At 45.7% G+C, this 25,856-nt stretch overlaps 1 protein-coding gene across 1 annotated transcript; it reads left to right on the top strand.

Annotated features, from left to right (window-relative positions):
• The first annotated feature begins 83 nt into the window (after positions 1-83).
• On the top strand, positions 84-18,656 carry Dnaaf10 (dynein axonemal assembly factor 10). Its single transcript, XM_004660070.2, has 8 exons — positions 84-400; positions 3,347-3,447; positions 4,547-4,677; positions 5,323-5,424; positions 8,620-8,735; positions 11,026-11,160; positions 14,461-14,558; positions 18,058-18,656. Exons 1-8 carry the CDS (start codon positions 218-220, stop codon positions 18,263-18,265), a joined length of 1,074 nt encoding a protein of 357 aa, XP_004660127.1. The 5' UTR covers positions 84-217; the 3' UTR covers positions 18,266-18,656.
• Positions 18,657-25,856: the final 7,200 nt, after the last annotated feature.

Genomic DNA, 25,856 nt, shown 5'->3' with positions numbered 1-25,856 from the left:
CCGTCTGCGGAGAAGCATCTTGGCGATTTAGGCAGTGCGGCTGGCAGTATCAGAGACAACTCAATACCATTTGCTAGGGTGCGCGGAGGAGGGGAAAGGCTGGAGTACGGCGAGCGGGCGGGATAAACTTCTCCGGTTGTCTGGCGTTTGGTTTCCAGGTCAGTGTTTTGTGTGGCTCTGAGCTGGCGGTTGCTGGCGGCGGGCTGAAGTGCGAACCATGTCGGCCTTTGAGAAGCCTCAGATCATCGCCCACATCCAGAAGGGCCTCAACTACACGGTGTTCGACTGCAAGTGGGTGCCTTGCAGCGCCAAATTCGTGACTATGGGCAACTTCGCCCGAGGCACCGGCGTCATTCAGGTGTATGAGATCCAGCACGGGGAGCTGAAGCTGCTCCGGGAGGTGGGTGTGCCATCGAACAGACCCAGGTCACGGGCCTGACCTGCCGTGGAGACTGTGCGAACCCCGGGGTTTGCATCCTTGGCCACAGCTGGACCAGAAGAAAGCAGATTCAGGGATGGAGAGATGGCTCGGCAGTTAAGGCACTTGCCTGCGAAGCCTCATGAGCTGAGTTCGATTCCCCAGGACCCACGTAAGCCAGATGCACAGAGCAGCACACGCATCTGGAGCTCGTCTGCAGTGGCTGGAGGCCCTGGTGCACCCATATACTGTCTGTCCTTGCTTCTCTGTCTATATCTCTCTGCTTGCAAATGATACATTATATATATACACACACACATACATAAAATTGTAAAGCAGGGCTGGAGAGATGGCTTAGAGGTTAAGGCGTTTGCCTGCAAAGCCAAAGGATCCCGGTTCAGTTCTCCAGGACCCACATAAGTCAGATGCATAAGGGGCACATGCATCTGGAGTTCATTTGCACTGGCTGGAGGCCCTAGCGCGGCCATTCTCTCTCCCTCTTTCTCTCACAAATAAATTGCAAGAAAAAAAAAAGCAGATTGAGGGCTGGAGGGAAGGCACTTCCCTGCTAAGCTAAAGGACCCAGGTTTGATTCCCCAGATTCCACATAAAATGGGTAGGAGAGATGGCTTAGTGGTTAAGCGCTTGCCTGTGAAGCCTAAGGACGTTGCTTGGAGGTTCGATTCCCCAGGACTCACGGAAGGTGGCTCAAGCGTCTGGAGTTTCTGCAGTGGCTGGAGGCCGTGGCACCCCCATTCTCTATCTGCTGCTATCTCTGTCTGTCACTCTCAAATAAGTAAATAATGATAAACAAACAAAAATAAACAGATTGAGAAATGCTTGCAGCAAGCTTCCCATCTCTCATCTGCCCATGACCTTTGGAGGCCTGCTGCCTGCCGCTCCATTCTGTCACCTCCAGTGACGGTCCCCCATGAGGGCTCTGGGAAGTGACGTCAAGATTTCATGTCTGAACTCCTAAAACCTTTTCGGTGGTTAGCACTTGCAGAATGCCTGCTGTAAATGGAGTTTCGCTTTTTGAGGGGAGAGATAATCAAACCAAGGATGCATAGATATAAACTGAGATCAGTTTTCTAACACAAAGGTACAAGGACAGAACACACGGAGAGTGAATAGAAGCTAACTAGGCCTAAGGAATAGTAGGGTATGACCTTTCCAGGAGACACAACATGTGGGAAGCTCGGTGTTAATGGTGGGAGATGGTTTATTTCCTAAGAAAGGAGGGGCAAGCAGGAACCACACCTTGCAAGAGCTGTAGGACATCTGAAAGGTCTGCACCCTGCCTCTTAAAGAAAAAGTAGGCATCATTGAGCATCTTTTAAAATTTTTATTTATTTATTAGAGACAGAGCGGAGAGAGAAAGGGTGTGCCAGGGCCTCTAGCCATTGAAAATGGACTCCAGACACGTACCACCCTGTGCATTTGGCTTACGTGGGTCCTGGGGAATCGAACCAGTGTCCTTTAGCTTTGCAGGCAAATGCCTTAACTGCTAAGCTAGCTAAGCCATCTCTCCAGCCCCAGATTTTCTGTTTTTATTCTGTGAATTACAAAGTATTATTTTTAAGTCAAAGTTAACTTTTTAATTGAGAATTTTGATATATGAGTATACTTTAACTTGATGGTATTCTCATCCCATTATCTTCTTTTCTAAAACTAATTTATTTGCAAAACAGTGGGGGATGGTGCACCAGGGCCTTGTCTTTGCAGTCAAATGCCTTAACTGCTAGGCCATCCCTTCAGCCCTTTTTTGTTCATTTTTATTTATTTATTTGAGAGCCACAGACAGAGAGAGAAAGAGGCAGATATAAAGAAAGAGAATGGTCGTGCCAGGGCCTCCAGCCACTGCAAATGAATTCTAGGTCCATGCGCCCCCTTGTGCAGGTGGCTAACGTGGGTCTTGGGGAACTGAGCCTTGAACCAGGGTCCTTAGGCTTCACAGGCAAGCGCTTAACCGCTAAGCCATCTCTCCAGCCCATCTTAACTCTTCATTGTAGCAAACAATGAAATTCTAGGTCAAGTAAACTATAATTCATGGTCTTTTCAGTAACATCACAATTATCAACATATGCTCAATTTTGTGTGGAATAATTTTCACTAAACCAATCTTCATGTTTTTTGTATGTGCACGTGGAGTATATGTGTTTTGGTGTATTATATGGGCCGTGAGGAGAACTTCAGGTGCCCTTCTCTGTTGCTCATTTGTGTACCCTGCATTTTACTGAGATGGGGTCTTACCCACACCTCAAAGCTGCCATCTTCAGCAAGTGAGCCTTAGCAGTTCTCCAGTCCCCGCCCCCCATTTTTCCCCTAGCAACAGAGGTGAGCCACTACACCTGGGTCAACTTCTCAGCATTGGGCTGCCTCGTTAGTAAGTAAAAAGAAAAAAATTAAAACTCTTTCTTGTCTTTTTTTTGTTTTGTTTGTTTGTTTACTCTTATAATCCTAGCGCACAGGAGACTAAGACTGGAAGGTTAGTGAGTTTGAAACCAGCCTGAGTTACACAGTGAGTCTGAGGCCAATCTGAGCTAGAGGGGAAACTTGTCTCAAAAAAAACCCAAAAAACACAAAATGCCCTAAAGTCAAAAGCAACAACTGTCCTTCTGACAGTTATAAAAGCATAGAAAAGTGACTAAGAAAAGAGCATGATCTTTTTTTGTCAGAAAATATTTGAATTTTTTTTTTTAGTCCAGGCTGACCTGGAATTCAGTATGTAGTCTCAGGGTGGCCTTGAACTCACAGCAATTCTTCTACCACTGCCTCCTGAGTGCTGGGATTAAAGGCATGCACCACCACGCCTGGCTGAATTTTTTAATATGTTATTTAAACTGCATAGTAGGGCCATAAAAATGGTGGATCACAAATAGCTGCTTACATGATGATGTGTCTCCTCTCGCCTGTCCTCCTATCTAGATTGAAAAGGCCAAGCCCATTAAATGTGGAACCTTTGGGGCGGCATCTTTACAGCAGAGAGCCTTAGCTACTGGAGACTTTGGTGGAAACCTTCATATATGGTAAGATTATTTAAGTAGTATTCTGCCAGATGGGATAAACATTATTTTTGAAAGTCTAATTATTCTTTCTCTGAAACAGAGTTCTAATTTTAAAATGTGTCTTTCCTTGTCCAATACGAACCATAAAAGTGTGGCTACTATTTTTTTTAATTTTGTTTTTGTTTTTTGAGGTAGGGTGTCACTATAGCTCAGGCTGACTTGGAATTCACTATGTAGCCTCAGGGTGGCCTCGAACTCTCAGCAATCCTCCTACCTCTGCCTCCCGAGTGCTGGGATTAAAGGTGTGCACCACCATGCCAGGCGTCATGATTTCATTTTTCTCTATAGTGGAATACAGTTCCATTGTGTGTGTTTAGCACATTTTCTTTATCCGTTCATCTTTTGGTGGGCATGAAGACTGGTTCCATTTTCTGGCTATTGTGAATGGTGCAACACTAAAGAAGGATGTGCCAGTGTCTCTGTGAAGGTGTGCCTGGGAAATGGGCCGCATGACTTTGAATTTACTCTAGATGTCAGCAGTGGCCTGCAGACTGCTGCGTGGACGTTAGCAGCATCTTGAGGCCATCCCAGGGACCCTGGTTCTTTATGTATGAGGACCAGCCCATGGTCCTGCCCGTACCAAGAAGCCCCTCCTTCAGTGTGGAGCACCTCAGAGTGCATGCGTGAAGGACGCCGAGTAACGTTGGCGCAGCAGTTCAAGCCCAGGTTGGATAATTACGGAATGTAGGGAGTGGAAGATTTAGACATTAATCTGTAGATAACTTTCATGGCACAAAACTGATTGGTTGGTTGATATTTTGAAACAGTCCGGCTGTGTAGCTCAGGCTGGTCTGAAGCTCTGTGTCACCCAGGATAATGTGGAACTTGTTTGGTGGCTCAAGCTAATCTCAAACTCATGATCCTGTTTCTGTCTCCCAATTTCTGGCAGTAGAGGTGTGAACCACCACATCCAGCTCTAAAACCCTTATTTTTAAACAAAATTGTAAGTGTGACTTCTATTCTTAGATATAGTAGTAAACTTCAGTGTGACTTAATTCTTAGATATAGTAGTGAACTTCAATGCTTAGAACATGTGTAAGTAGCTGTGATTTCTGTTTAGGAATTTGGAAGCTCCAGAGATGCCCGTGTATTCTGTAAAGGGCCACAAAGAAATTATAAATGCTATAGATGGTATAGGTGGACTTGGAATCGGGGAAGGAGCACCTGAAATTGTGACTGGCAGCCGAGATGGTGAGTCAGTGTATTTTAAGTGTTAAAAAAAGGTAGTAGACATCTCTAAACAGTTTCCTCTCTACATCTAAGCTTCTTCCTTTTTTAATAAAGCAAATTCTGTTACATTTAAAGTCACAGATAAATCCATACATAGTGTCCATTCTCAGTTAGACAGGTCATCTCAAAAAACAAGTATTTTTAGGGACTGGAGAGGTGGCTTAGTGGTTAAGGCACTTGCCTTGCAAAACATAAGAATGCTAATTTGAATCTCTGTGCCAGTGGTATACAGTATTAAGGAGGAGAAAATAAAAACTAAAATGACATTGCTGCCATTCTAAATATATTAGTTTTGGTTTCAAACTGAGGAAACAAGGCATGGTTTGAATTCAGTAATGTTTGTGTTTGCCTTGTCAATCATGACTTACATACAGCTTTGGGACTGCTGTTGGGTTTTCTGTGTAGAAACTTGAAAATCATGTCAGATACTAGTGTATGGATTATATATCAGACATCAAATGCAGCTTAACGGATTGGAAGTCAGTAAAATGTATTTCTCAGACATCATATCTACTGTGGTAGTGACGTGTGCCATAGAAAGAGAATACAGACAGCAAATGTGACTGTTCACTATGAGTTTTGCCCTCTCACTCTTACTCACGACAGGAACTGTGAAGGTGTGGGACCCGAGGCAAAAAGACGACCCTGTTGCTAATATGGAACCTGCACAAGGAGAAAACAAGAGAGACTGTTGGACTGTAGCATTTGGTAAATTATTAAAAACCTCTTACATTTGAAGTTCAGATGGCAAAATGTCATGTTTCAACAGAGTCTGTCTAATCTCCTAGTGGCCTGTTTATCCTTGGATCTCTTACCGAGCATCAAAATTACGTAGCTTATTAGGTTTCCTTTTCTTTTTCTGCAATAGGGCCTTGCTGTGTGGCTTAGGTTGGCCTAGAACTTACAGTTCTCCCTGCCTCAAGTTCCAGAATAGCTGGAATTACAACATATCACTGCCTCCAGCTCCCTGTTGAGCTTTAAATCTCTATTTTCTTTCTGCTTTTACTTAGCATAATCCTGTGCAGATAAAAGGAACGAAGGCTAGGATTTAATAGTACAGGGGAACAGTTTAATTTATTGTTATTTATATATTGGACTGTCATTTATTACTTTTCAGTACTTAGGGTTGAACTCAGATCCTGGCATATGATATCCAAGTACTGAGCTGTATTGTCAACCTCAGCTCTTTAAATTCTCGTTGTTGTTGTTTTGAGACAAGGTCTGACAAAGTTGCCTGAACTGGCCCGAACCTTTGGTCCTTGTGTCTTAGCCTCCTTTGCAAGTAGTTGGAATTACAGGAAGTCAGTTTGACATGCCGTCCAGTTAGCATAAACGTAGTATTAGGTTCACCACTAGGGCCTGTGCTCCTGGCCACAGGCTTTGACCAGGTTTATAGTGCCGGGCTTGAACCCCTTCCTGTGGCGTGGGCCTCAGATCCAGGGAGAACGCAGTGGACCACCATGGCATTCATGTCACTATTGCCCCAGTAGATAAATCTTGTCTGGCAGGTTGGTTGTGGATCCACAGCTAGGACTGGGGAATGCTTTTGTTAGACAATATTTTATTTATTTATTTTGCAAGGAGGGGATAAGAGAGAGGAGAAAGAGAATGGCCACTCCAGGGCTTCTAACCACTGCAAATGAACTCCAGATACATGTGCCACTTGGAGCATCTGGCTTTATGTGGGTACTAGGGTATTGAACCCAGGTAGTTAGGCTATGCAGGCAAGCACCGTAACTGCTTAGCCATCTCTCCAGTCCTGTTTTTGTTTTTTTTTTTTTGTTTTTTAGTTTTCCAAAGTAGGGTCTCACTCTAGCTCAGGCTGACCTGGAATTCACTATGTAGTCTCAGGGTGGCCTTGAACTCTTGGCAATCCTCCTACCTCTGCCCCCCGAGTGCTGGGATTAAAGGCATGTGCCACCACGCCTGGCCTCTCCAGTCCTGTTGATGGCTTTTTAATCCTAGCAGTTTGCATGACATCTTTTTTTTTAATCTTTATTTTTATTTTATTTACTTATTTATTGGGGGCGCAGATATATGCAGAGAACAGGTGCACCAGGGCCTCTAGCCACTGCAGACAAACTCCAGGTGCATATGTTACCTTGTGCATGTGGTTTTCATGGGTCCTGGGGAATTGAACTTAGGTCCTTTGGCTTTCCAGGAAAGTGCCATAAGAGCTAAGCCATCTCCCCAGCCCTGCCTGGCATCTTTTGATACAAAGAAAGCAAGCTGACAGGAACGAAGCTTTCAGCTCAGTTCCAACTTACTTTCTCTGCCTTCTGCAACCAAGACATTTGGTGACTTGAGTAATAGGGATTTACTGTCCAGCTTTGCTGGGCAGCCAGGAGCAATGGCAGTTGCTTGAGGGGCTTTAATAGGTTCCCTATAGCTCATTGGGAGGTATCTTCCTCTGGTGCTGGAGTCACAATGAATAGCCCGCGCCTCCTAGGAGCTTTATCCGCCCATGTGGGGACCGTTTTTCCAAACGCTTTCATTAATATTTGTATTTTCTCTGCTTACTGAGCCGTAGGCTTCCATGTGGTTTATCCATCACCATCACCATCATCATCATCGTTTGCAGTGCTGCGAACTGATCTCAGGGCACATACGGGCAAACCTTGTACTGCTGAGCTGCATCCTTAATCTCAAGAGAGCATTTTCATTTAGATTCCAATAAGCTTTCAGGTTGTGCATAGAGTTTCACTGAGTGCTTTTTGGGAGTGGCTAGTGTTCGTGTGTGTAATAGGTGCAGTGTCAAGTGTGTAAGCCAGAGGAAGATGTTGTGTGACTTCCTCTGTTGCCCTTCCACCTTATTCCCGTGAGATAGTCATTCCCCGACCCCGGGGCCCGCAGCTTTTCCGTCGCGCTGGCTCACCAGGTAGCCCCAGTGACCCCGTTTCCACCGCCACAGCGCTGCGATCACGGGCGTGCACAACTGTCCCTGGCTTTGTACATGAGCCGGGACTTGAACTCACTTCCTCATTGAGCCATTTCCCCAGTCCCCGAGTTATATTTGAAAAATTAATACTCTTCACATCCTATGAGAATTGATGAAAGGAATTCTCCCCAATATGATTTTTCCCCCAGTCATATATTTTGAAATAATTTTATTGGGAATTTTATTATATGAATATCCTTCAAATTGGTCATATTTCTGTCAGATTGTCCTCTTTTGTTCTCTCTCCCCCTTAGTGGGGGTGTCGCTCGTCACTGTGGGTTTGTGCACGCCTTGCTTGGTTCCTGTGAGAAGGACCCTGCGTCACAGCACACCTTGCACCCTGTGGCGTTCATGTTCTTCCTCCTCTTCCTCCCCGTGTTCCCTGAGCCTCGGAGGCTGTGTTGGGAATCTCTTAGGGTGGAACTCGCCGTAGCTTCTTATTTGCCACCTCGGTGAGTTTTGAGTGTCCTTGGTGTCCGCTGCCCTCTCCCGGGAGAAGACTGCCTGGCTAGCAGTGAGAGAGTGCTCACAGTTAGCCTGGGTCTTGGGAGCCTCGAGATCCAGAGCAGCCGGGCAGGATGCGCCTTGCCTGTGTCCTTCTCTGTGGCCCATAGGCTGGGAGTGCTCAGCTGCTCCCGGGCTGGCATGGGGCGTGCTCGCTGGAGGGACTTCGCGCCTGGTGCTGAGAACCAGGTCGGAAGCTGGGGACTTGGCAGCTCATAAACTCAAAAGGGAAGCTGCCACTGCCTTTTGGCTTCAGTGGAGAGGTTACGCCCCCACAGCTGTCTCGTGTACATCAGTATCCACTCTGACTGTGTTGGTCTAATTTTGGTTAGGGAACCTGCTTTTACAATGTGATTGTTTTAAAAATTAGAGTTGGCCTAAGTGCTATGTGTATTTTGTAGCATTTTTTTTTTCCTCCATAGCCTTCAACTTAGACTGAAACACTGTGTCTTGATTTCCAGGCAATGCTTACAATCGAGAGGAGCGTGTTGTCTGCGCTGGCTATGACAATGGGGACATCAAGCTGTTTGACCTCAGAAACATGTCCCTGCGCTGGGAGACGAACATTAAAAATGGGGTAATGCGTCGTCGAGCGTGCTTTCGTCCACCTCGAGCTGCCGCACGGCTGCTTTTCTTTGTGTGTGTGTGTGTGTGTCCTGTGGGGTGGTGTGTGCATGCGTGTGTGTGTCCTGTGGGGTGGTGTGTGTACATGCGTGTGTGTGTCCTGTGGGGTGGGGTGTGTGCGTGTGTGTGTGTCCTGTGGGGTGGGGTGTGTGCACGCGTGTGTGTTCTCGCAGTGCATCGCACACAAGCCTGTGGCAGTCGCTTGCCTGTGGTGGCCTGAGTGTGAATGGAATGTCAGGTGTCCACTCTGTCAATCTCCACCTGGTCTTGTGGGGTTTTTAAAGTTTTATTTATTAATTAGTTTATTTTACAAGGGTTACAGTCTTGTAGCCCCTCTCCCCCGACCCACATTCCCTGAGGGTCCTCATGGGTGGGGTGACAGTACTCGGTGCGGGGTGAGGAAGGTCTCGGTCCGTCCCCTAGGTGGCGTTGCTGTGCGGGTTGAGGAAGGTCCCGGTCCGTCCCCTAGGTGGCGTTGCTGTGCGGGGTGAGGAAGGTCCCGGTCCGTCCCCTAGGTGGCGTTGCTGGGCGGGGTGAGGAAGGTCCCGGTCCGTCCCCTAGGTGGCGTTGCTGTGCGGGGTGAGGAAGGTCCCGGTCCGTCCCCTAGGTGGCGGTGCTGTGCAGGGTGAGGAAGATCTCGGTCCGTCCCCTAGGTGGCGTTGCTGTGCGGGGTGGGGAAGGTCCGGGTCCGTCCCCTAGGTGGCGTTGCTGGGCGGGGTGAGGAAGGTCCCCGTCCGTCCCCTAGGTGGCGGCGCTGTGCGGGGTGAGGAAGGTCCCGGTCCGTCCCCTAGGTGGCGGTGCTGTGCGGGGTGAGGAAGGTCCCGGTCCGTCCCCTAGGTGGCGGTGCTGTGCGGGGTGAGGAAGGTCCCGGTCCGTCCCCTAGGTGGCGGTGCTGTGCGGGGTGAGGAAGGTCCAGGTCCGTCCCCTAGGTGGCGGTGCTGTGCGGGGTGAGGAAGGTCCCGGTCCGTCCCCTAGGTGGCGTTGCTGTGCGGGGTGAGGAAGGTCCCGGTCCGTCCCCTAGGTGGCGTTGCTGTGCGGGGTGAGGAAGGTCCCGGTCCGTCCCCTAGGTGGCGGCGCTGTGCGGGGTGAGGAAGATCTCGGTCCGTCCCCTAGGTGGCGTTGCTGGGCGGGGTGAGGAAGGTCCGGGTCCGTCCCCTAGGTGGCGGCGCTGTGCGGGGTGAGGAAGGTCCCGGTCCGTCCCCTAGGTGGCGGTGCTGTGCGGGGTGAGGAAGGTCCGGGTCCGACCCCTAGGTGGCGGTGCTGAGTCTCAGGCAGTCTCTACCCACACTGCCCCTCTCGCACTCTTCCCGGCCCCTCTGCCACTGCGCCCCCTGAGTCTTGGGGGTCTATTAGCAGCCTGGCTTAGTCCTAATATCTCTGTAGCCTCTGGGTTTCTGCTTTGATGTGTTTTGATTAGCCAGTACCATTGCCCTATTTCATTTATTAGTTATTTTTTGAGCTGGAGTCTCTTCACTGACCCCAGAACTTGCAGGTGGTTGCTCCTTGCAGGATTGGATTATGGTGCCTGTGGCCACGCCCAGCTCTTTCTCATGGGCTATGGAGATTTGAACTCGGGCAGTCTCAGGCCCTCAAGCTTGAGAAGCGCACTTAACCGCTGGCCTTCTCTCTAGCCTCAGGGTAGAGTTGTGAAATCACCTCTGTTCATTCAACAGTTTTCTTTTAAAGCTTCTGGACCTTTTGGGGCCAAAGTCCCTTGCGAGACTAATGCCATCATGTATCATTTCTTCAGAAAGGGCACCCATACTCATGTAGGTTTGTTCAGAGCCAAGGCAGCCAGGTGACCGTGCTGCCCATCTGGGAGCCCTGTGGACTGTGTTATCTGATATCAAAGTGAGCAAGCGGGAGGCCTCTTGCCTAAAGTCGAAGCAACCTCACCAAGTACCTTCTGGACTTTTTGGCCCTTTAGTTGTGCTCCTTTATTAAAGAATATGGTTACCTTCTGTTTTCTGAAGGCAGCCTTGACTTAACAGTAATAATAACGTAAAAAGTTACACTGTGTCTTCCAACTTACACCCATTGAGCATGGGATCCAAGATGCTTTTGATTGATCATATTAACAGAATTTCTTTTTACAGTACAAGTGCTTGCTATGCTGTTCAGAAGGTTAAATAACTGTTTAGGGACCTTCACATGATCTCACCACCTTAAAGCTGTTTCTCTTAGTCTAAAAAAGCCTCCTGGATAACAGGGAGTGAATCCGTGACAAGCACCTCTGCCTTCAGGTGTGTAGCTTGGAGTTTGACAGAAAAGACATAAGCATGAACAAGTTGGTAGCTACGTCTCTGGAAGGGAGGTTCCATGTCTTTGATATGAGGACACAGCATCCAACCAAAGGCTTTGCTTCTATTTCAGAGAAGGTAAGTATGAGGGAAATGTCTTTTCAGGGTGAGCAATGTTAGCTTGTTTCAGTCTATTAAATAAAACTAGTCACCAAGGTCCCTCTGGCTCTTTTTGTGAAGGGCAGGTTATATACTTGTGGGATCTTCACAAGTGTTTTTGAGCAGTCTACTTTCTCAAAGTTTACCAAAAACTTTAGACTTCTTTTTCTTTTTTTACTTTTTTTTTTTTTTTTTTTTTGGTTTTTCAAGGTAGGGTCTCACTCTGGTCCAGGCTCACCTGGAATTAACTCTGTCATCTCAGGGTGGCCTTGAACTCATGGCGATCCTCCTACCTCTGCCTCCCGAGTGCTGGGATTAAAGGCGTGCGCCACCACGCCCGGCTACTTATTTTTTTCCCCAAGTAGAGAGTAAGGGTACATCCCAGGCTGACCTGGAATTCACTCTGTATCTCAGGGTGGCCTCGAACTCACAGCAATCCTCCTGCCTCTGCCTCCCCAGTGCTGGGATTAAAGGCATCACCATCACGCCTGGCTAGACTTATTAGTTATGAAAAAGATCTTAGTTGGCTTGGAATCTTATTTTGTTGTTTAGGTACCATCATAAGAAACCTTGGCTGATGTCAGAAATTTGTCCAGCAAATGCCCAAGCACCTTGAGCTGCTATAGAATTAATTATTTATTTGAGAGAGAGAGAGAGAATGGGCACGCCAGGGCTCCAGCACTGCCAACGAACTCCAGATGCATGTGCCTTGTGCATCTGGCATATGTGGGTCCTGGGGAATTTAACCTGGGTCATTAGGCTTTGCAGGCAAGTGCCTTAACTGCTAAGCCATCTCTCCAGCCCAAGCTTTTTTGTCTTTTAATTTTTTTTTTAATAAGAGAGGGAGAGAATTGGTGCGCCAGGGCCTCCAGCCACTGAAGTTGAACTCCAGATGCATGGGCCACCTTCTGTGCATGTGTGACCTTGCACATTTGCATCACCTTGTGCGCCTGACTTACATGGGATGTGGAGAGTCAAGCATGAGTCTTTAGGTTTCACAGGCACACGCCTTAACTGCTAGGCCGTCTCCCCAGCCTGCTGTAGAGTTTCTTGTCACATGTCTAGCTCCTCTCTTGAAAGTGAGAGGATGTTCCAGACAGGAGTTTTCCAACGCGTTGTTTGTATTGACTAATTATGGACTTAAAAATATATCCATAATGTAATCTTATTACATTTCATTTTATAATCTACTTTGCTATATTAAGTGAACTTATTGGTATATAGCAGGTATTCAAAAAACATTTGTTGCCACTTTGCCTTGTACTTGAAGGAGTTAGTGGAAAAGATGGTACAGCATTAGAAAAATAGATGAGAACAGAACAGTTAATGCTTGTTAACAAATAGGTGTCTGGAGAAAGGGCTTAAATAAATTCGTGCCGAAACTTCCTGTCACTTGCAACAAAGGAGCTGGAAATGTGACTCAGCTGCCTTGAATATTTAAAGAAAGAAGGATCAGTTAGAAATCAGTAGTTTCTGTAGACTGAAATGTACAGGTTGCTTGGGAAATCCTCCTTGCTCCTCTTCCCTCTTATTATATTTAGTTAACTAATTGCTAAAGCTGTCAAATTAATGACTGGGATATACTCAAGTCATTTTCCTCTTCTGCTTTTTGTGTTTTACTCAGTTTTCAGAAGTAAAAGAAGTTTAAACTACAAAATGGAATATATCTGAACAGCTTGAGTCTAATCACTTGAGGCCTCTCACATAGTTAACTATAAAGTTTGAGAGGTTTATGTTTTTTGTTTTGTTTTGTTTTTCAAGGTAGGGTCTCACTGTGGTCCAGGCTGACCTGGAATTAACTCTGTAGTCTCAGGGTGGCCTCGAACTCATGGCGATCTTCCTACCTCTGCCTCCCAAGTGCTGGGAATAAAGGCATGCGCCACCACACCCGAGACTTATGTTTTTATCTGCTAATGATAATGCTCTCAAAGGACTATTCAAATCAGATATCAAGACTAACCACTAATCCCAGCACTTGGGAGGCAGAAGTGGGTGAATGGCTGTGAGTTAAAGGCCAGCCTGGGACTACAAAGTGAGTTCCAGGCCAGCCTGGGCTAGAGTGAGACTCTGTCTCTTAAAAAAAGAAAAAAAAGCCAGGTGTGGTGGCGCAGGCCTTTAATCCCAGCATTTGGGAGGCAGAGGTAGGAGGATCGCCATGAGTTCAAGGCCATGCTGAGAATACACAGTGAATTCCAGGTCAGCCTGAGCTATGGTGAGACCCTACCTCAAAAAAAAAAAAAAAAAAAAACTAGTCACTTTCTAAAATGTTAGGTGTGCAGGTGCAGCTTGGATCAAGTGGTGACCTCACTTCTACATCTGAGCTCCTTGCTCAGTACTTACTCTTCAAGACCCCCAGAGTGAACCCAGCATGGACTTGCTGACAGTGAGTGAGGTGCTAATAAATAGCTTATTTATCTTATCTATTTGCCTTTTATTTCTTATTTTATTTTACCTTATTTATTTGTTTAGTTTTGGTTTTTTAAGGAAGGGTCTCACTGTAGCCCAGGCTGACCTGGAATTCACTATGTAGCTCAGGGTGGCCTTGAACTCAAGGTGATCCTCCTATCTTTGCCTCCCGAGTGCTGGGATTAAAGGCGTGTGCCACCACAGCCGCCTTGAATAGTATTTTTTAAATTGACTTCTGAAACTTTACTATCTATTCTTATCCTAAGCAGAAGTAATGGTAATTAAGAATTCTTTGTAAGGGCTGGAGGGATGGCTTCCACAGTTAAGGCGTTTGCCTGCAAAGCCAAAGGACCCAGGTTCAATTCCTCAGGACACAGATGCACAAGGGGGCACACGTGTCTGGAGTTCGTTTGCAGTGGATAGAGGCCCTGGCACACCCATTCTCTCCCTCTTTCTCTGTCAAAAGTCAAATAAGTACATGAAAATTAAAAATATTTAGAAAAAAAGAATTTTTTGTAAGCCAAAGGAAGAATAGAACTGCTTATAATGCACTCTTCCAGACCCAAAATAACCTGGATATCCATGACCTTGCAGTGCCTGGTCCTGCCTACACAAGGCTATCATAAAAGGAGGAAAAGATGATGACATTAAAATAAGAAAGACTGGTTGAGAGGGGGAGGGGATATGATGGAGACTGGAGTTTCAAAGGGGAAGGGGGGGGGATTACCATGGTTTATTGTTTATAATTATGTAAATTGTCAACAAAATAAAATATGTGAAAGAAAGAAAGAAAGAGAATTCTATATTTACATGTTTTCTCTTCAAGGGTGTCACTTTCTTTAACCCCTTGTATGCCTTTTCCTTCCTGTCTAGGCTCATAAGTCTACGGTGTGGCAGGTCCGCCACCTGCCACAGAACCGAGAGCTCTTTCTGACGGCGGGAGGCACAGGCAGCCTTCACCTCTGGAAGTAGTAAGTCTCCACCCATGCTCGCCCTCTCCTGAGCTTTCTTGGTGGCATAACACATGATTTGGTGAACTTTCTCCTGGAGTGTGAATTTAGGGTTCAGGTCGTACATACCTTGTTTTCTAAACGTTTATCTGACTGATATACTTAGCTTGCACTTAAGGAGGTGTCCCCATCCAGCCGCTAGTGGATTTGTCATTTACACTTGTGTCTTTTCTACATCACAGATTTTCATAAATTTGAAATCGTAGATTTCAGCTGTGCATGGTGGCTCACGCCTAACATCTCAACTTGGAAGGCTGAGACAGAGGGATTGCCATGGGTTTAGGACCAGCCTGGACTATATAATGGGTTCTGGGCCAGAGTAGATACAGAAAGAAAAGGCTCGATGGGCTGGAGAGATGACTTAGCAGTTAAGGCACATGCCTGTGAAGCCTAAGGACCCAGGTTTGATTCTCCAGGTCTCACGTTAGCCAGATGCACAATGGTGGCGTATGCATCTGGAGTTCGTTTGCAGTGGCTCAAGGTCCTGGTGCGCCCATTCTCTCTCCCTCTCTCTGTCTCTAATAAATAAATTAATTAAAAATAAATTTTTTTTTTTTTAAAAAGAAAGGGGCTAGAGAGATTGGTAAAGGGCACTTGCTTGCAAAGCCTGATGGCCTGGGTTCAGTTCCTCAATACCCATGGAAAGCCAGATGCACAAAGTAGCATGTGCACCTGGAGTTTGTTTACAGTGTCAGGAGGTCCTGGTGTGCCCATTCTCTTGCTGTCCCTCTCTGTTTGCAAATAAATATCTAAGAAAAAAAATTGTTTTAAGAAAAAACAAAATGGAAAACAGAAAGAAATGTTTGTTTTTGCTAGTTGGCCCTTCTTTTGGGTGTGTGTGGTGTATGTGTGGGGACTTTCGTGTGTATGGGGCCTGACATAGGGTATTTTCCTCACTTGCTGCCCCACATTCTTTTTTGAGGCATGGTTTCTCTCGTGAACCCAGAGCTCAGTTATCAGCTAGTCTAGCTAGCTAGCTTGTTCCACCTGTTTCAGCCTCTCAAGATGTAGGATTACAGGCAGGCCCCTGTACCCACCTAGCATTTACAGGGCCACTGAGAATCCAAATTGCTGTCCTTATGCTATCATTGGAAGTGCTTTATCCATTAAACCATCTTCCCAGTTCAGATTTTAAAAATAATTGAGCCGGGTGTGGTGGCGCACGCCTTTAATCCCAGCATTCGGGAGGCAGAGGTAGGCAGATTGCCATGAGTTCAAGGCCACCCTGAGATGACAGTTAATTCCAGGTCAACCTGGACCACCTCGAAAAACCAAAAAAAAAAAAAAAAATTGACCCAGCTGGGCATGGTGGTGCATGTCTTTAATCCCAGCACTCAGGAGGTTAGTAGAGGTAGGAGGATCACCATGAATTCGAGGCCACCCTGAGACTACATTGTGGATTCCGGGATTGCCTGAGCTAGAGTGAGAGACCCTACCTCAAAAAAAAGTAAATAAATAAAAAATAATAATTGACCCAAGCTTTGTCAAATACTATTTTCTGGTCATTACATTTGGAGGATAAAAAAGAATCAGAATTCTTAGGTTTAGATCCTGATAATTCATTTGCTGGAATTCATTACAGTAGAACAAGAAGCAGCCCGAGGCCCCTGATTGATCTTCCAGAAGGGTCTTACCACTGAGTGTGTTTTCTGCATACCGAGACAGGATGAGTCACAGTGAAAGCTGGTTCCATGCACTGTGTTGTCATAGACCAGCCGCCGCTTCAACTCGTTTGATGTGAACTGGAAGTCGGTTGTATTGATGGAAACTTCACTGATAGCAAGAGGCCGTTCTCTAAACCTAACTTACAAAGAAAGGAATGCACAAGCTCATATTTGAAAGCTATTTCAGAATTAAGGTTTGCTTTCTAATTTTATGAGGAAAACTCATACTTTTAAAGTTTTAGTAGATAGTTTGCAAGATTTAGAACAAATCTTTCTATTACCTTTTAAATACTAAATAGCTGTAACCTTTTTCAAGACTTGTGGTTAAGAAGTCTGTTTATTCCACCCTGAATAATTTTTAATTAAATTTACTTGTTGAATCTGAGAGGAGGAGAAAATAGATTTTCTTCCTCCCCTCTGCACCCCTCAGAGGTGTTAGGTCCAAAATCTTCACGAGAATCACCTTTTTATGGCAATGGTGCACAGCTCCAGCCCAGGCTGGCCTCGAACTCACTCTGAGACTCCAGGCTGGCCTCAAACTTAAGCGGTCCTCCTACTTCTCTCTCTCCAGTGCTGAAATTCAAGGCGTGTATCACCATGCTTGGCAGAAAATAGGTTTTCTACCTGTATCTTTTATTATTATTTTTATTTATTTATTTGGCAGAGAAAGAGGGAGAGAGAGAATGGGCATGCCAGGGCCTCCAGCCACTGCAAACATACTCCAGACACATGCGCCCCCTTGTGAATCTGGCTAATGTGGGTCCTGGAGAATCGAACCTGGGTCCTTTGGCTTTGCAGGCAAATGCCTTAACTGCTAAGTCATTCCTCTAGCCCAGCCTGTATCTTTTTCTTCCATTTCTGCTGCATGTTATTGGCTTTGTGCCTTAGGAGGGATTCTGGAAGTTTAAATTTTTTTTAATGTTTATGATATAATGTATCGCAGTCAATACCTAGTAGGCTTTGACAGACCTTCAGAGGAGCTGGGCCTTGAATTCTCATTAGGCCTTGTTTCTCTAGGGAAAGGGTGTGTATTTTCAGCTAAAAAAATCAGATATCATCAGGATTATTTTTTCTGTTTAGAAGTAGTGCTATCGAGGTCCAAACCTTCTCCAGAAGCGCCCTTCCCATAGCAGTGGTGCCAACAGTCCCTCGGTGTTGGATGTGCCTGACAGAGCTCTGCAGCCAGGAAGTGTTGTCAACGTTGTTGTTGTTACTCATGCTTGGTGTTTTCTAGGTAGGGTCTCGCTCTAGCCCAGGCTGACCTGGAACTCACTCTGTAGTCTCAGGCTGGCCTTGAACAGCGACCTTCCTACCTCTGCTTCTCAAGAGCTGAGGTTAAAGGTGTGCACCACTGTGCCTGACCTGATGTCAGGTTTACAGGTACTTCTGCCAATGTTTCGTACAGGTCTGGTCCTTGCATATGGTATATGGTGTCATGCATGGTGCTTAGCAGTTGGGATCTAGGGAAGAGTTATAATGGAACACAGAGAGCACCAGGTCAGTTTATTAAAGAATGCTTGGCCATCTAAGAACTTCTGTATTTAAAACTACAAGTGCTAAAAGGTGGCGCTTTTTAGAAGACTTTAGTGAAAATGGCCCTTTCTGTAAGGGCTGGGAATCGTGCTTATGTTGAAATACTATCTTTACTTACATATAGCTCGGTACTACAGATATTGTGTAAATGCCTGTTAGTTCTTCAAATGAACTGAGAATTAAAAATAATCATTTAAGTCTATTAAAACTAAGATGGTGAATGCTAAGATTTCTCTCTGTTTCCTCTTTGACCTTGTTTTCAGTGAGTACCCTATTCAGCGATCAAAGAAAGACTCCGAGGGAGTGGAGATGGGAGTCGCTGGTTCCGTCAGCCTTCTACAAAACGTGACACTGTCTACCCAGCCCATTTCAAGCTTGGACTGGAGTCCTGATAAAAGAGGGCTCTGTATCTGTAGTTCCTTTGACCAGACGGTGAGAGTGCTCATTGTTACAAAACTCCAGACAGTTTGATCCAAGACTTTGAACTTGAACATTCCCAGAGGGACGTTCGTAGAATCTGAGGTATGGTCTGGGATCCTGTAGACTCACTGGACAAAGAGCAGCCTCCCTGGTGGGTTCAGTGACCTGACTGGAAAGTGGTTTGCTGCTGCATGAGAAAGTCCATGTCTCCAGGACAGCTCTGCTCCTGTCCCCTCCCCTCCCCTCCCCATCCATGACAAAGGCTGGAGCTGGTGCAGGGGCACTGCTTATAGTCCCAGCTACTGTGTACATTGAAGCAGAAGATCACTTTAGCCCACAAGTTCAAGATCAGCCTGGGCAACATGTAAAATAACAAAAATCTTTCTGAACTAAATCTATAGAAAAACAAGTTAACAGTTGTGAATAAACATATTTTAATGTATTCTGTATTTCCAGAGTTCCATATTCTGTCTTTACATGTGTGTCATAGCTCAGTGTTTACAGTGTTGTGGTAGGGATCCCTTCATTTTGTTTCTTAAACTGGAAGACGTAACTGTTCTGTGCGGTATGAGTGATAAAATAGTGGGTGTTGCAGTCAGGGTCGCATTGCTGGCAGAAGTCACCCGACCAAGAGAAGCTTTTGGGAAAAAATTTATTTTGACTTACAGACTTGAGGCAAAGCTCCATGATGGCAGGGGAAACACTGGCATGAGCAGAGGCTGGACATCACCTCCTGACCGACATCCGGTGGACAACAGTGACAGGAGCAAGGGGAAATAGCAACTGGCAAGGGGACACTGGCTATAACACCCAGAAGCCCGCCCCCAACATACACCGCCTCCAGGAGGTGTTAATTCCCAAATCTCCATCAGCTGGGAACCTAGCGTTCAGAACACCTCAGTTTATGGGGGACATGTGAATCAAACCACCACACTAGGATTTATAAAATTACTAGGATTTATAAATACAGGAGTTAGGGAGACCTGGTTGTTGACTGATCAGTAATGATGAGAGAGTAAAGATCATGGAGGTGATTTTTTTTAACCTTTTGTCAAACCTTGTACATATATTTTGAAATAAATTTCTGGTTTTGAAGTCTGTGGAAGCTTTGGTTCTATTAATACTGGAAATGAAGGCAACATTCATTTCTTCCTGTTTTATAAATGCTTAATATGTGCCTCTTAGTTAACCTTCCATCTTTAGCTGAGTCTTGGGAGGGGCAGACTGGATCGTACTCTGGTTAAGTCTTCTGCTGCACCTATCCCCTAAGCAGTAAGTACCCTGCCACCTACTGCCTTCATAATATGTCAGACTAATGTGATTCCAGTGGTTAATGGCACCATGTGTTTGGGTTGTTAAGTTTCAGAAAGTTAACTCTTTGTTCCCAATGTTTTTAGAAAAATGCTGTTGGCATAATTATGAAAGTAAAATTTGACCTTTAAGACAACTGTTTGGTGGGGGAAGAGGGCTGGAGAGATGACTTAGTGGATAAGGCGCTTGCTGCAAAGCCAGAGGACTCAGGTTTGATTCCCCAGGACGCATGATAACCAGCTAAACAAGGTGGCCCATGTGTCTGGAGTTCATTTGCAGTGGCTAGAGGTCCTGGTGTGCCCATTCTTTCACTATATTTGCCTCTTTCTCTCTTTCAAATAAATAAAAGAAATTTTTTTAATTAAAAAAACTGGAATTTTTTCTTTTAAAGATAAAATGGGAACTATGGAAATCTCCCTTAAAACACTTGTATTTGAGCTGGGTGTGGTGGCACACGCCTGTGATCCCAGCACTCGGGAGGCCAAGGTAGGAGGATTGCTGTGAGTTCGAGGCCACCCTGAGATACAGAGTGAATTCCAGGTCAGCCTGGGCTAGAGTGAGGCCCTGTCTCGAAAAACCAAAAAACAAAACAAAAAAACACTTGTATTTGGTGGTATAGAGAAGTTTAAGTCAAATATATATGTGTGTGTATATATGTATATATAATCAAGCCTAAGGTGTCATGGATTGCTTTCTTATAATTTAAGGGTTTGTCTTGTATTGATTTTTTATGTAGGAGAAGTGCTAGGTATTGGACCTAAGCTTTTGGTCTAACAGGCACACACTACTGACCTACATTCTCAGCCACTGAATGTCCTCCACCTCCACCCCCACCCCTACCAGGTAGGGTCTCACTCTAGCCCAGGCTGACCTGGAATTCACTCTGTATCTCAGGGTGGCCTTGAACTCACAGCAATCCTCCTACCTCGGCCTCCCGAGTGCTGGGATCAAAGGCGTGTGCCACCACACCTGGCTTGAATGTCCTTTTATTTATAATTAGACATTAGTTGTTACAATTTGCATCATGTCATTGTTATATAATCTTAAGGAAAAAGTTATATGAGGAAATGAACTGGGTATGATATTCCTTGTATTTGTTTTGGTTTTTTGAGACCAGGTTTCATGAAGCCAAGTGTTGCTGTCAAGTCGCTATGCAGCAGAGGATGACTGAACTCCTGATCCTCTGCCTCTACCTCCTAACTGCTGGGATCCTAAGCATGTGCCACCTAACCTTGCTTTCTCATATTTCTTTTTTTTTTCTTTTTTCCAAGGTAGAGTCTCGCTCTAGCCCAGGCTGACCTGGAATTCACTATGTAGTCTCAGGGTGGCTTTGAACTCACAGTTATCCTCCACCTCACCACCTCAGGCTTCATATTTCTTAATATTGAGTCTTAGCCTTTTAAATCATTTTTAATTTTTATTTATTTATTTGAGAGAGAGAGGGAAAGAGGCACATAAAGAGAGAATGGGCACACCAAGGCCTTCAGCCACTACAAACGAACTCCAGACACACGCACTACCTTGTGCATCTTGCTCATGTGGGTCCTGGGGAATTGAACCTGAGTCCTTTGATTTTGTAGGCAAGCACCTTAACCACTAAGTCATCCCTCCAGCCCTTAAATCACTTTCAAATCTTACTTATTGCCTCTTGAAATTCTCTCTTCTTTTTTCCCTTCAATTATTTTGACTTCAGAGTCACGAGTAGTCATGTTTATTGTACTGTCTGCAGCACATACAGAGTGTTGGTATTGTAGTCTCCTTTGCTCCACCGTTGTTTCAGGGGTTTCTTTCAGTTACAAGTTACTTGTACAAGTTTTGAGGCACAGATGCAGTGGCAACTATCTTTGCCACTGACTGGCTGATCTTGATGACTTCAGCTGGTGATTCTCTATAAAAACCCACTGGGGGCCGGGCGTGGTGGCGCACGCCTTTAATCCCAGCACTCTGGAGGCAGAGGTAGGAGGATCACCATGAGTTTGAGGTCACCCTGAGACTACATAGTGAATTCCAGGTCAGCCTGAGCTAGAGTGAAACCCTACTTTAAACCCCCCACCCCCCAAAAAAAAATCCAGTGCAGGGCTAGAGTTGTAGCTCAATTGATAGAGTGCTTGCTTAGCATACGTGAAGCCCTGGGTTTGAGTCTCAGCTCCACGTAAACCAGACGTTGTGACTCACACCTATAACTAACTGCAGCATGTAGGAAAGGAATTGGTGGAGGCAGGAGGGTTAGTAGTTTAAGATCATTGCTAGCTATGTAGTGAGTTCCAGACCAGCCTGAGCTATATGAGATCCTGCCTCAGGAGGAAAAGGGAAGAGGGAGAATTATGTTATTAAACTTGTAACTTCAGTAAGCTTAATAATACAAAAAAAGCAAAATATATTCTTAGAGCCATCAGAAAAATTCACCTAAAGACTTCTGCAGGACTGGAGAGATAACTCAGCAGTTAAGGTTCTTGCCTGCAAAGCTGAAGGACCCGGTTCGATTCCCCACATAAGCCAGATGCAAAAGGTGGCATGTGTGTCTGAAGTTTGTAGTGGCTAGAGGCCCTGATGCACCCATTCTGTCTATATAGTTTCCCTCATTCTTTCTCTTTTTCTGTCAAATAAATAAAATATAGACTTCTGCAGAACGTTGTGTCTTTTTTTTTAAGCCAGGGTCTTACTCTAGCCCAGGCTAACCCAGATGGAACTCACTCTGTAGCCTGGGCTAGTCTTGAACCCACAGCAATCCTCCTGTCTCAGCCTACTGTATGCTGAGCCAAAAGGCATGAGCCACCATGCTGGGCTCCAAAATTCCTTTTTTTGCGGGGGTGTGGGGGAAGCTCCCAAGGTAGGGTCTCACTCTAGCTCAGGCTGGCCTGGAATTCACTCAGTCTCAGGGTTGCCTTGAACTCTTGGTGATCCTCTTACCTCTACCTCCCAAGTACTAGGATTAAAGGCATGTGCCACCATGCCCGGCCAAAATTCCTTTTTTTTTTTTTTTTTTTTTGGTTTTTCGAGGTAAGGTTTCACCACTCTAGCCCAGGCTGACCTGGAATTGTCTCAGGGTGGCCTTGAATTCACGGCGATCCTCCTACCTCTGCCTCCCGAGTGCTGGGATTAAAGGCGTGTGCCACCTCGCCCGGCAAAAATGTGTAGCCCAGGCTGGCCTCGAACTCCTGATCCTTCTGCCTCCGCCTCTTCAGCAATATCCTACTGGTGTGTGCCACCACAACCGGCCAAAATTCTTTTTTTTTTTTTTTTTGGTTTTTTGAGGCAGGGTCTCACTCTGGCTCAGGCTGACCTGGGATTCACTATGTAGTCTCAGGGTGGCCTCGAACTCATGGCGATCCTCCTACCTCTGCCTCCCGAGTGCTGGGATTAAAGGCGTGCGCCACCACGCCCGGCCAAAATTCCTTTTCTTAATGGAGGGTTGTCTGGGCTCTGGAATGGCTTGTGAGATTTGAACTATTGTGGTTATTTTTAGAAAATAGATAAGCTATGATTATAAGATGCCTTCCGATTTTGTGGACACACAAATGGGGTGGGGGTATGTTAAGTCAATGAAACATTATTCCGTGTGCATTCTGCCTGTTTACCCACACACCTCCTGTTACTCTATCCCAGAGTAGCTAATCGGTCACAACACACCTTCCAGGCTTTATCACCATGTGGTAGGGAGACACTTGAAACTTGACAGGTGAGCTGAAACTTCCTGTCCTGACCCTACAGAGTGGTGCCCTGTGGAGACCAGCACACTTGCACATGACTCCTTAAGGACTTATTTTGGCTCATGGGCTCAGAGGGCTTTCATCCATGGTGGTGACAACAGGGCAGAACATCAAAGCCTGGTGGCAGGGCTGTGTGGTGGAGGGTCTTCGTGGTAGCAGACCAGAAAGCAAGGAGAGAGGCCGTGGAGCCAGGTACAGCCTACCAGCCTGGCCTCAACTCCTAATGCTTCTATAGCTGCCTAAAATAGTGTCACTAGCTGGGGAACAGCTGTGGAGAAAACGACCCCGTGAAGCATTTCAGATTCAAGCCATGGGTAAACACTTCGGAGCTCTGGTTCTGAGGCCATAATGTTAGGAGACATTATACCCAATCACCAAGCCCAACTGGGGTGTGATCAGCTCGTGGTTTTGTTGTTGTTGGTGGTGTTTTTCGAGGTAGGGTCTCACTCTAGCTCAGGCTGACCTGGAATTCACTATGGAGCCTCAGGGTGGCCTCGAACTCGGCAATCTTCCTACCTCCGCCTCCAGAGTGCTGGGATTAAAGGCATGCGCCACCACGCCCGGCTAGCTCATGCTTTTATAGACTTCATTTGGGGCGTGGTACTCACTTTTCCATCCTTCCCACCATCTGGAGCAAATAAGCCACAGGCAGCTCACTTGTTCTTCCTTCTCATTGGAATCACTTGTGTTGTCCTTGTGTGGCCTCTGAAAGCCCAGTTCAGTAGAAAATATGAAAGAAAGATCCCCCCCCCAAATGAATTGTCTATTCTAATTTTTTTAAGTTGTTGGCCTGGGATCACCCTAAGACATGCACAGAGCATGAGTAAACACTTTGTCCTGAATATCCATAAATCCACAAAAGAAACTTAGAGCAAGGACAGGGGTTTGTGATTCAGTTTATACTAGCTCCAGCATAAAATCACTTCTTGTGAGGATTTAGATGGATACATCTTGCATTTATACAGAAAATAATAATAATAATAATTTGCTCATGTCTTAAGGGTTATACAACAAAAATATTATCTTTTTGTTTTGTTTTTTGAGGAAGGATCTTGCGCTAGCCCAGGCTGACCTGGAATCCACTATATAGTCTCAGACTGGCCTCGAACTCACAGCTATCCTCCTACCTCATCCTTCCAAGTGCAGGGATTAAAGGTGTGGGCCACTTGCCCAGCCTATTTTATCTTTTTTCCCCTGGGAACAACCAAAAAAGTTTCTGTCAAAACACTGAGGATTCAGAATATCCAAAATTACGTAGTGCCAAGCCACCGTCAGACCTACCTCTCTGGACATGTAGCGCATTCATTGTTCCTGGTAGCATTTGGTCCTAGATAGAGATGGGCTTTGGGAACCACCTCAGTGTTAACTAAGACCCAAGGGTGCACTGCCCTCTTGTGGGCATTACTAAGGCATAACAGTACTTTCACCACAAAACAAAATGGACTTTTCCCTAAAACACAACTGGAAGAATCTGCACCATTTGTTTCCCTGGAAATAAGACAAATCAAACCTTGAGAAATACATTGTCTTAACATATGTTCTAAAACATGAGTGTTTGAGGAAAAACACATTGTATTTAACACTATTATAGCTTGGCTCTGCTTGTTTTTACATAATGAGTTTCTTAGTCAAAAGTTGTATCATTGCATTATAGATCCCATCTTATTTTTAGCACCATAAGAGGTGTTTTTTTTTTTTTGGAGGTAGGGTCTTGCTTTAGCCCAGGCTGACCTGGAGTTTTCTATGTAGTCTCAGGTTGGCCTTGAATTCACAGCGATCCTCCTACCTCAGTCTCCCAAGTGCTGGAATTAAAGGCATGTGCCACCATGCCTGGTAAGAGATTTTTTTTTTTTTTTTTTTTTGTTTTTCGAGGTAGGGTCTCACTCTGGTCCAGGCTGACCTGGAATGTCATCTCAGGGTGGCCTTGAATTCATGGCGATCCTCCTACCTCTGCCTCCCGGAGTGCTGGGATTAAAGGCATGCGCCACCACGCCTGGCAAGAGAGATTTTATTCTAGGAAAAGGAGTTGGCTTTGTTTATTTTTCATACATGCATATAATGGATTTTGATCTCCCTCCCAAATTATCTTCTCTCTTCCCCTTCTCCCTGCCACTAAAATCCTTCCCATCAGATCCCCATCCTGCTTTCATGCCATGTTTATTTTGTTGACCACGAATTTATATTGGGATAGCTTGCTTAATTGTGGGTTGAAGGTTATTTACCGGAGAATGGGCAATCCTCCAGTGGCCACCCCCTTAAAGGACATGACTTCCTCTTGACAGGGTCATGTTCAGGAAACCCCATCGCTGTGAGTCAAGTGTCTGCCCAGAAGATAGCTTTCCTCAGCTCCACCTCCTGTCCTCTGGCCCAGGCTGACCTGGAATTCACTATGCAGTCTCAGGGTGGCCTCGAGCTCACAGCAGTCCTCCTACCTCTGCTTCCCAAGTGCTGGGATTAAAGGCCTGCGCCACCATGCCGGACTCTGCTCTTATATTCTTTCTGCCCCTCTTCATGAGCTGCTCTGGATGTGGTTTGGATATCATGTTTAGGGCTGAGCATAAACTAGCTGCTTATTCTTGGTAACCTCCGCAGTTGTGCATCTCTGTGATCACCTCTACCCT

This window comes from Jaculus jaculus, chromosome 18, assembly GCF_020740685.1.
Source record: "Jaculus jaculus isolate mJacJac1 chromosome 18, mJacJac1.mat.Y.cur, whole genome shotgun sequence".
NCBI classification, from domain to species: domain Eukaryota; kingdom Metazoa; phylum Chordata; class Mammalia; order Rodentia; family Dipodidae; genus Jaculus; species Jaculus jaculus.
The sequence above is the reverse complement of the archived record's forward strand: the minus strand, read 5'-3'. Positions and strand labels throughout refer to the sequence as shown.

What these genes read in the sequence shown, in the direction of transcription:
- Dnaaf10 (XM_004660070.2), top strand. Translation starts at nt 218, where the DNA reads ATGTCGGCCTTTGAGAAGCCTCAGATCATCGCCCACATCCAGAAGGGC. An exon ending in TGTGACTGGCAGCCGAGATG is followed by an intron (nt 4,678 to 5,322) that starts GTGAGTCAGTGT and finishes TACTCACGACAG; the next exon opens with GAACTGTGAAGGTGTGGGAC. An exon ending in AGCCTTCACCTCTGGAAGTA is followed by an intron (nt 14,559 to 18,057) that starts GTAAGTCTCCAC and finishes CCTTGTTTTCAG; the next exon opens with TGAGTACCCTATTCAGCGAT.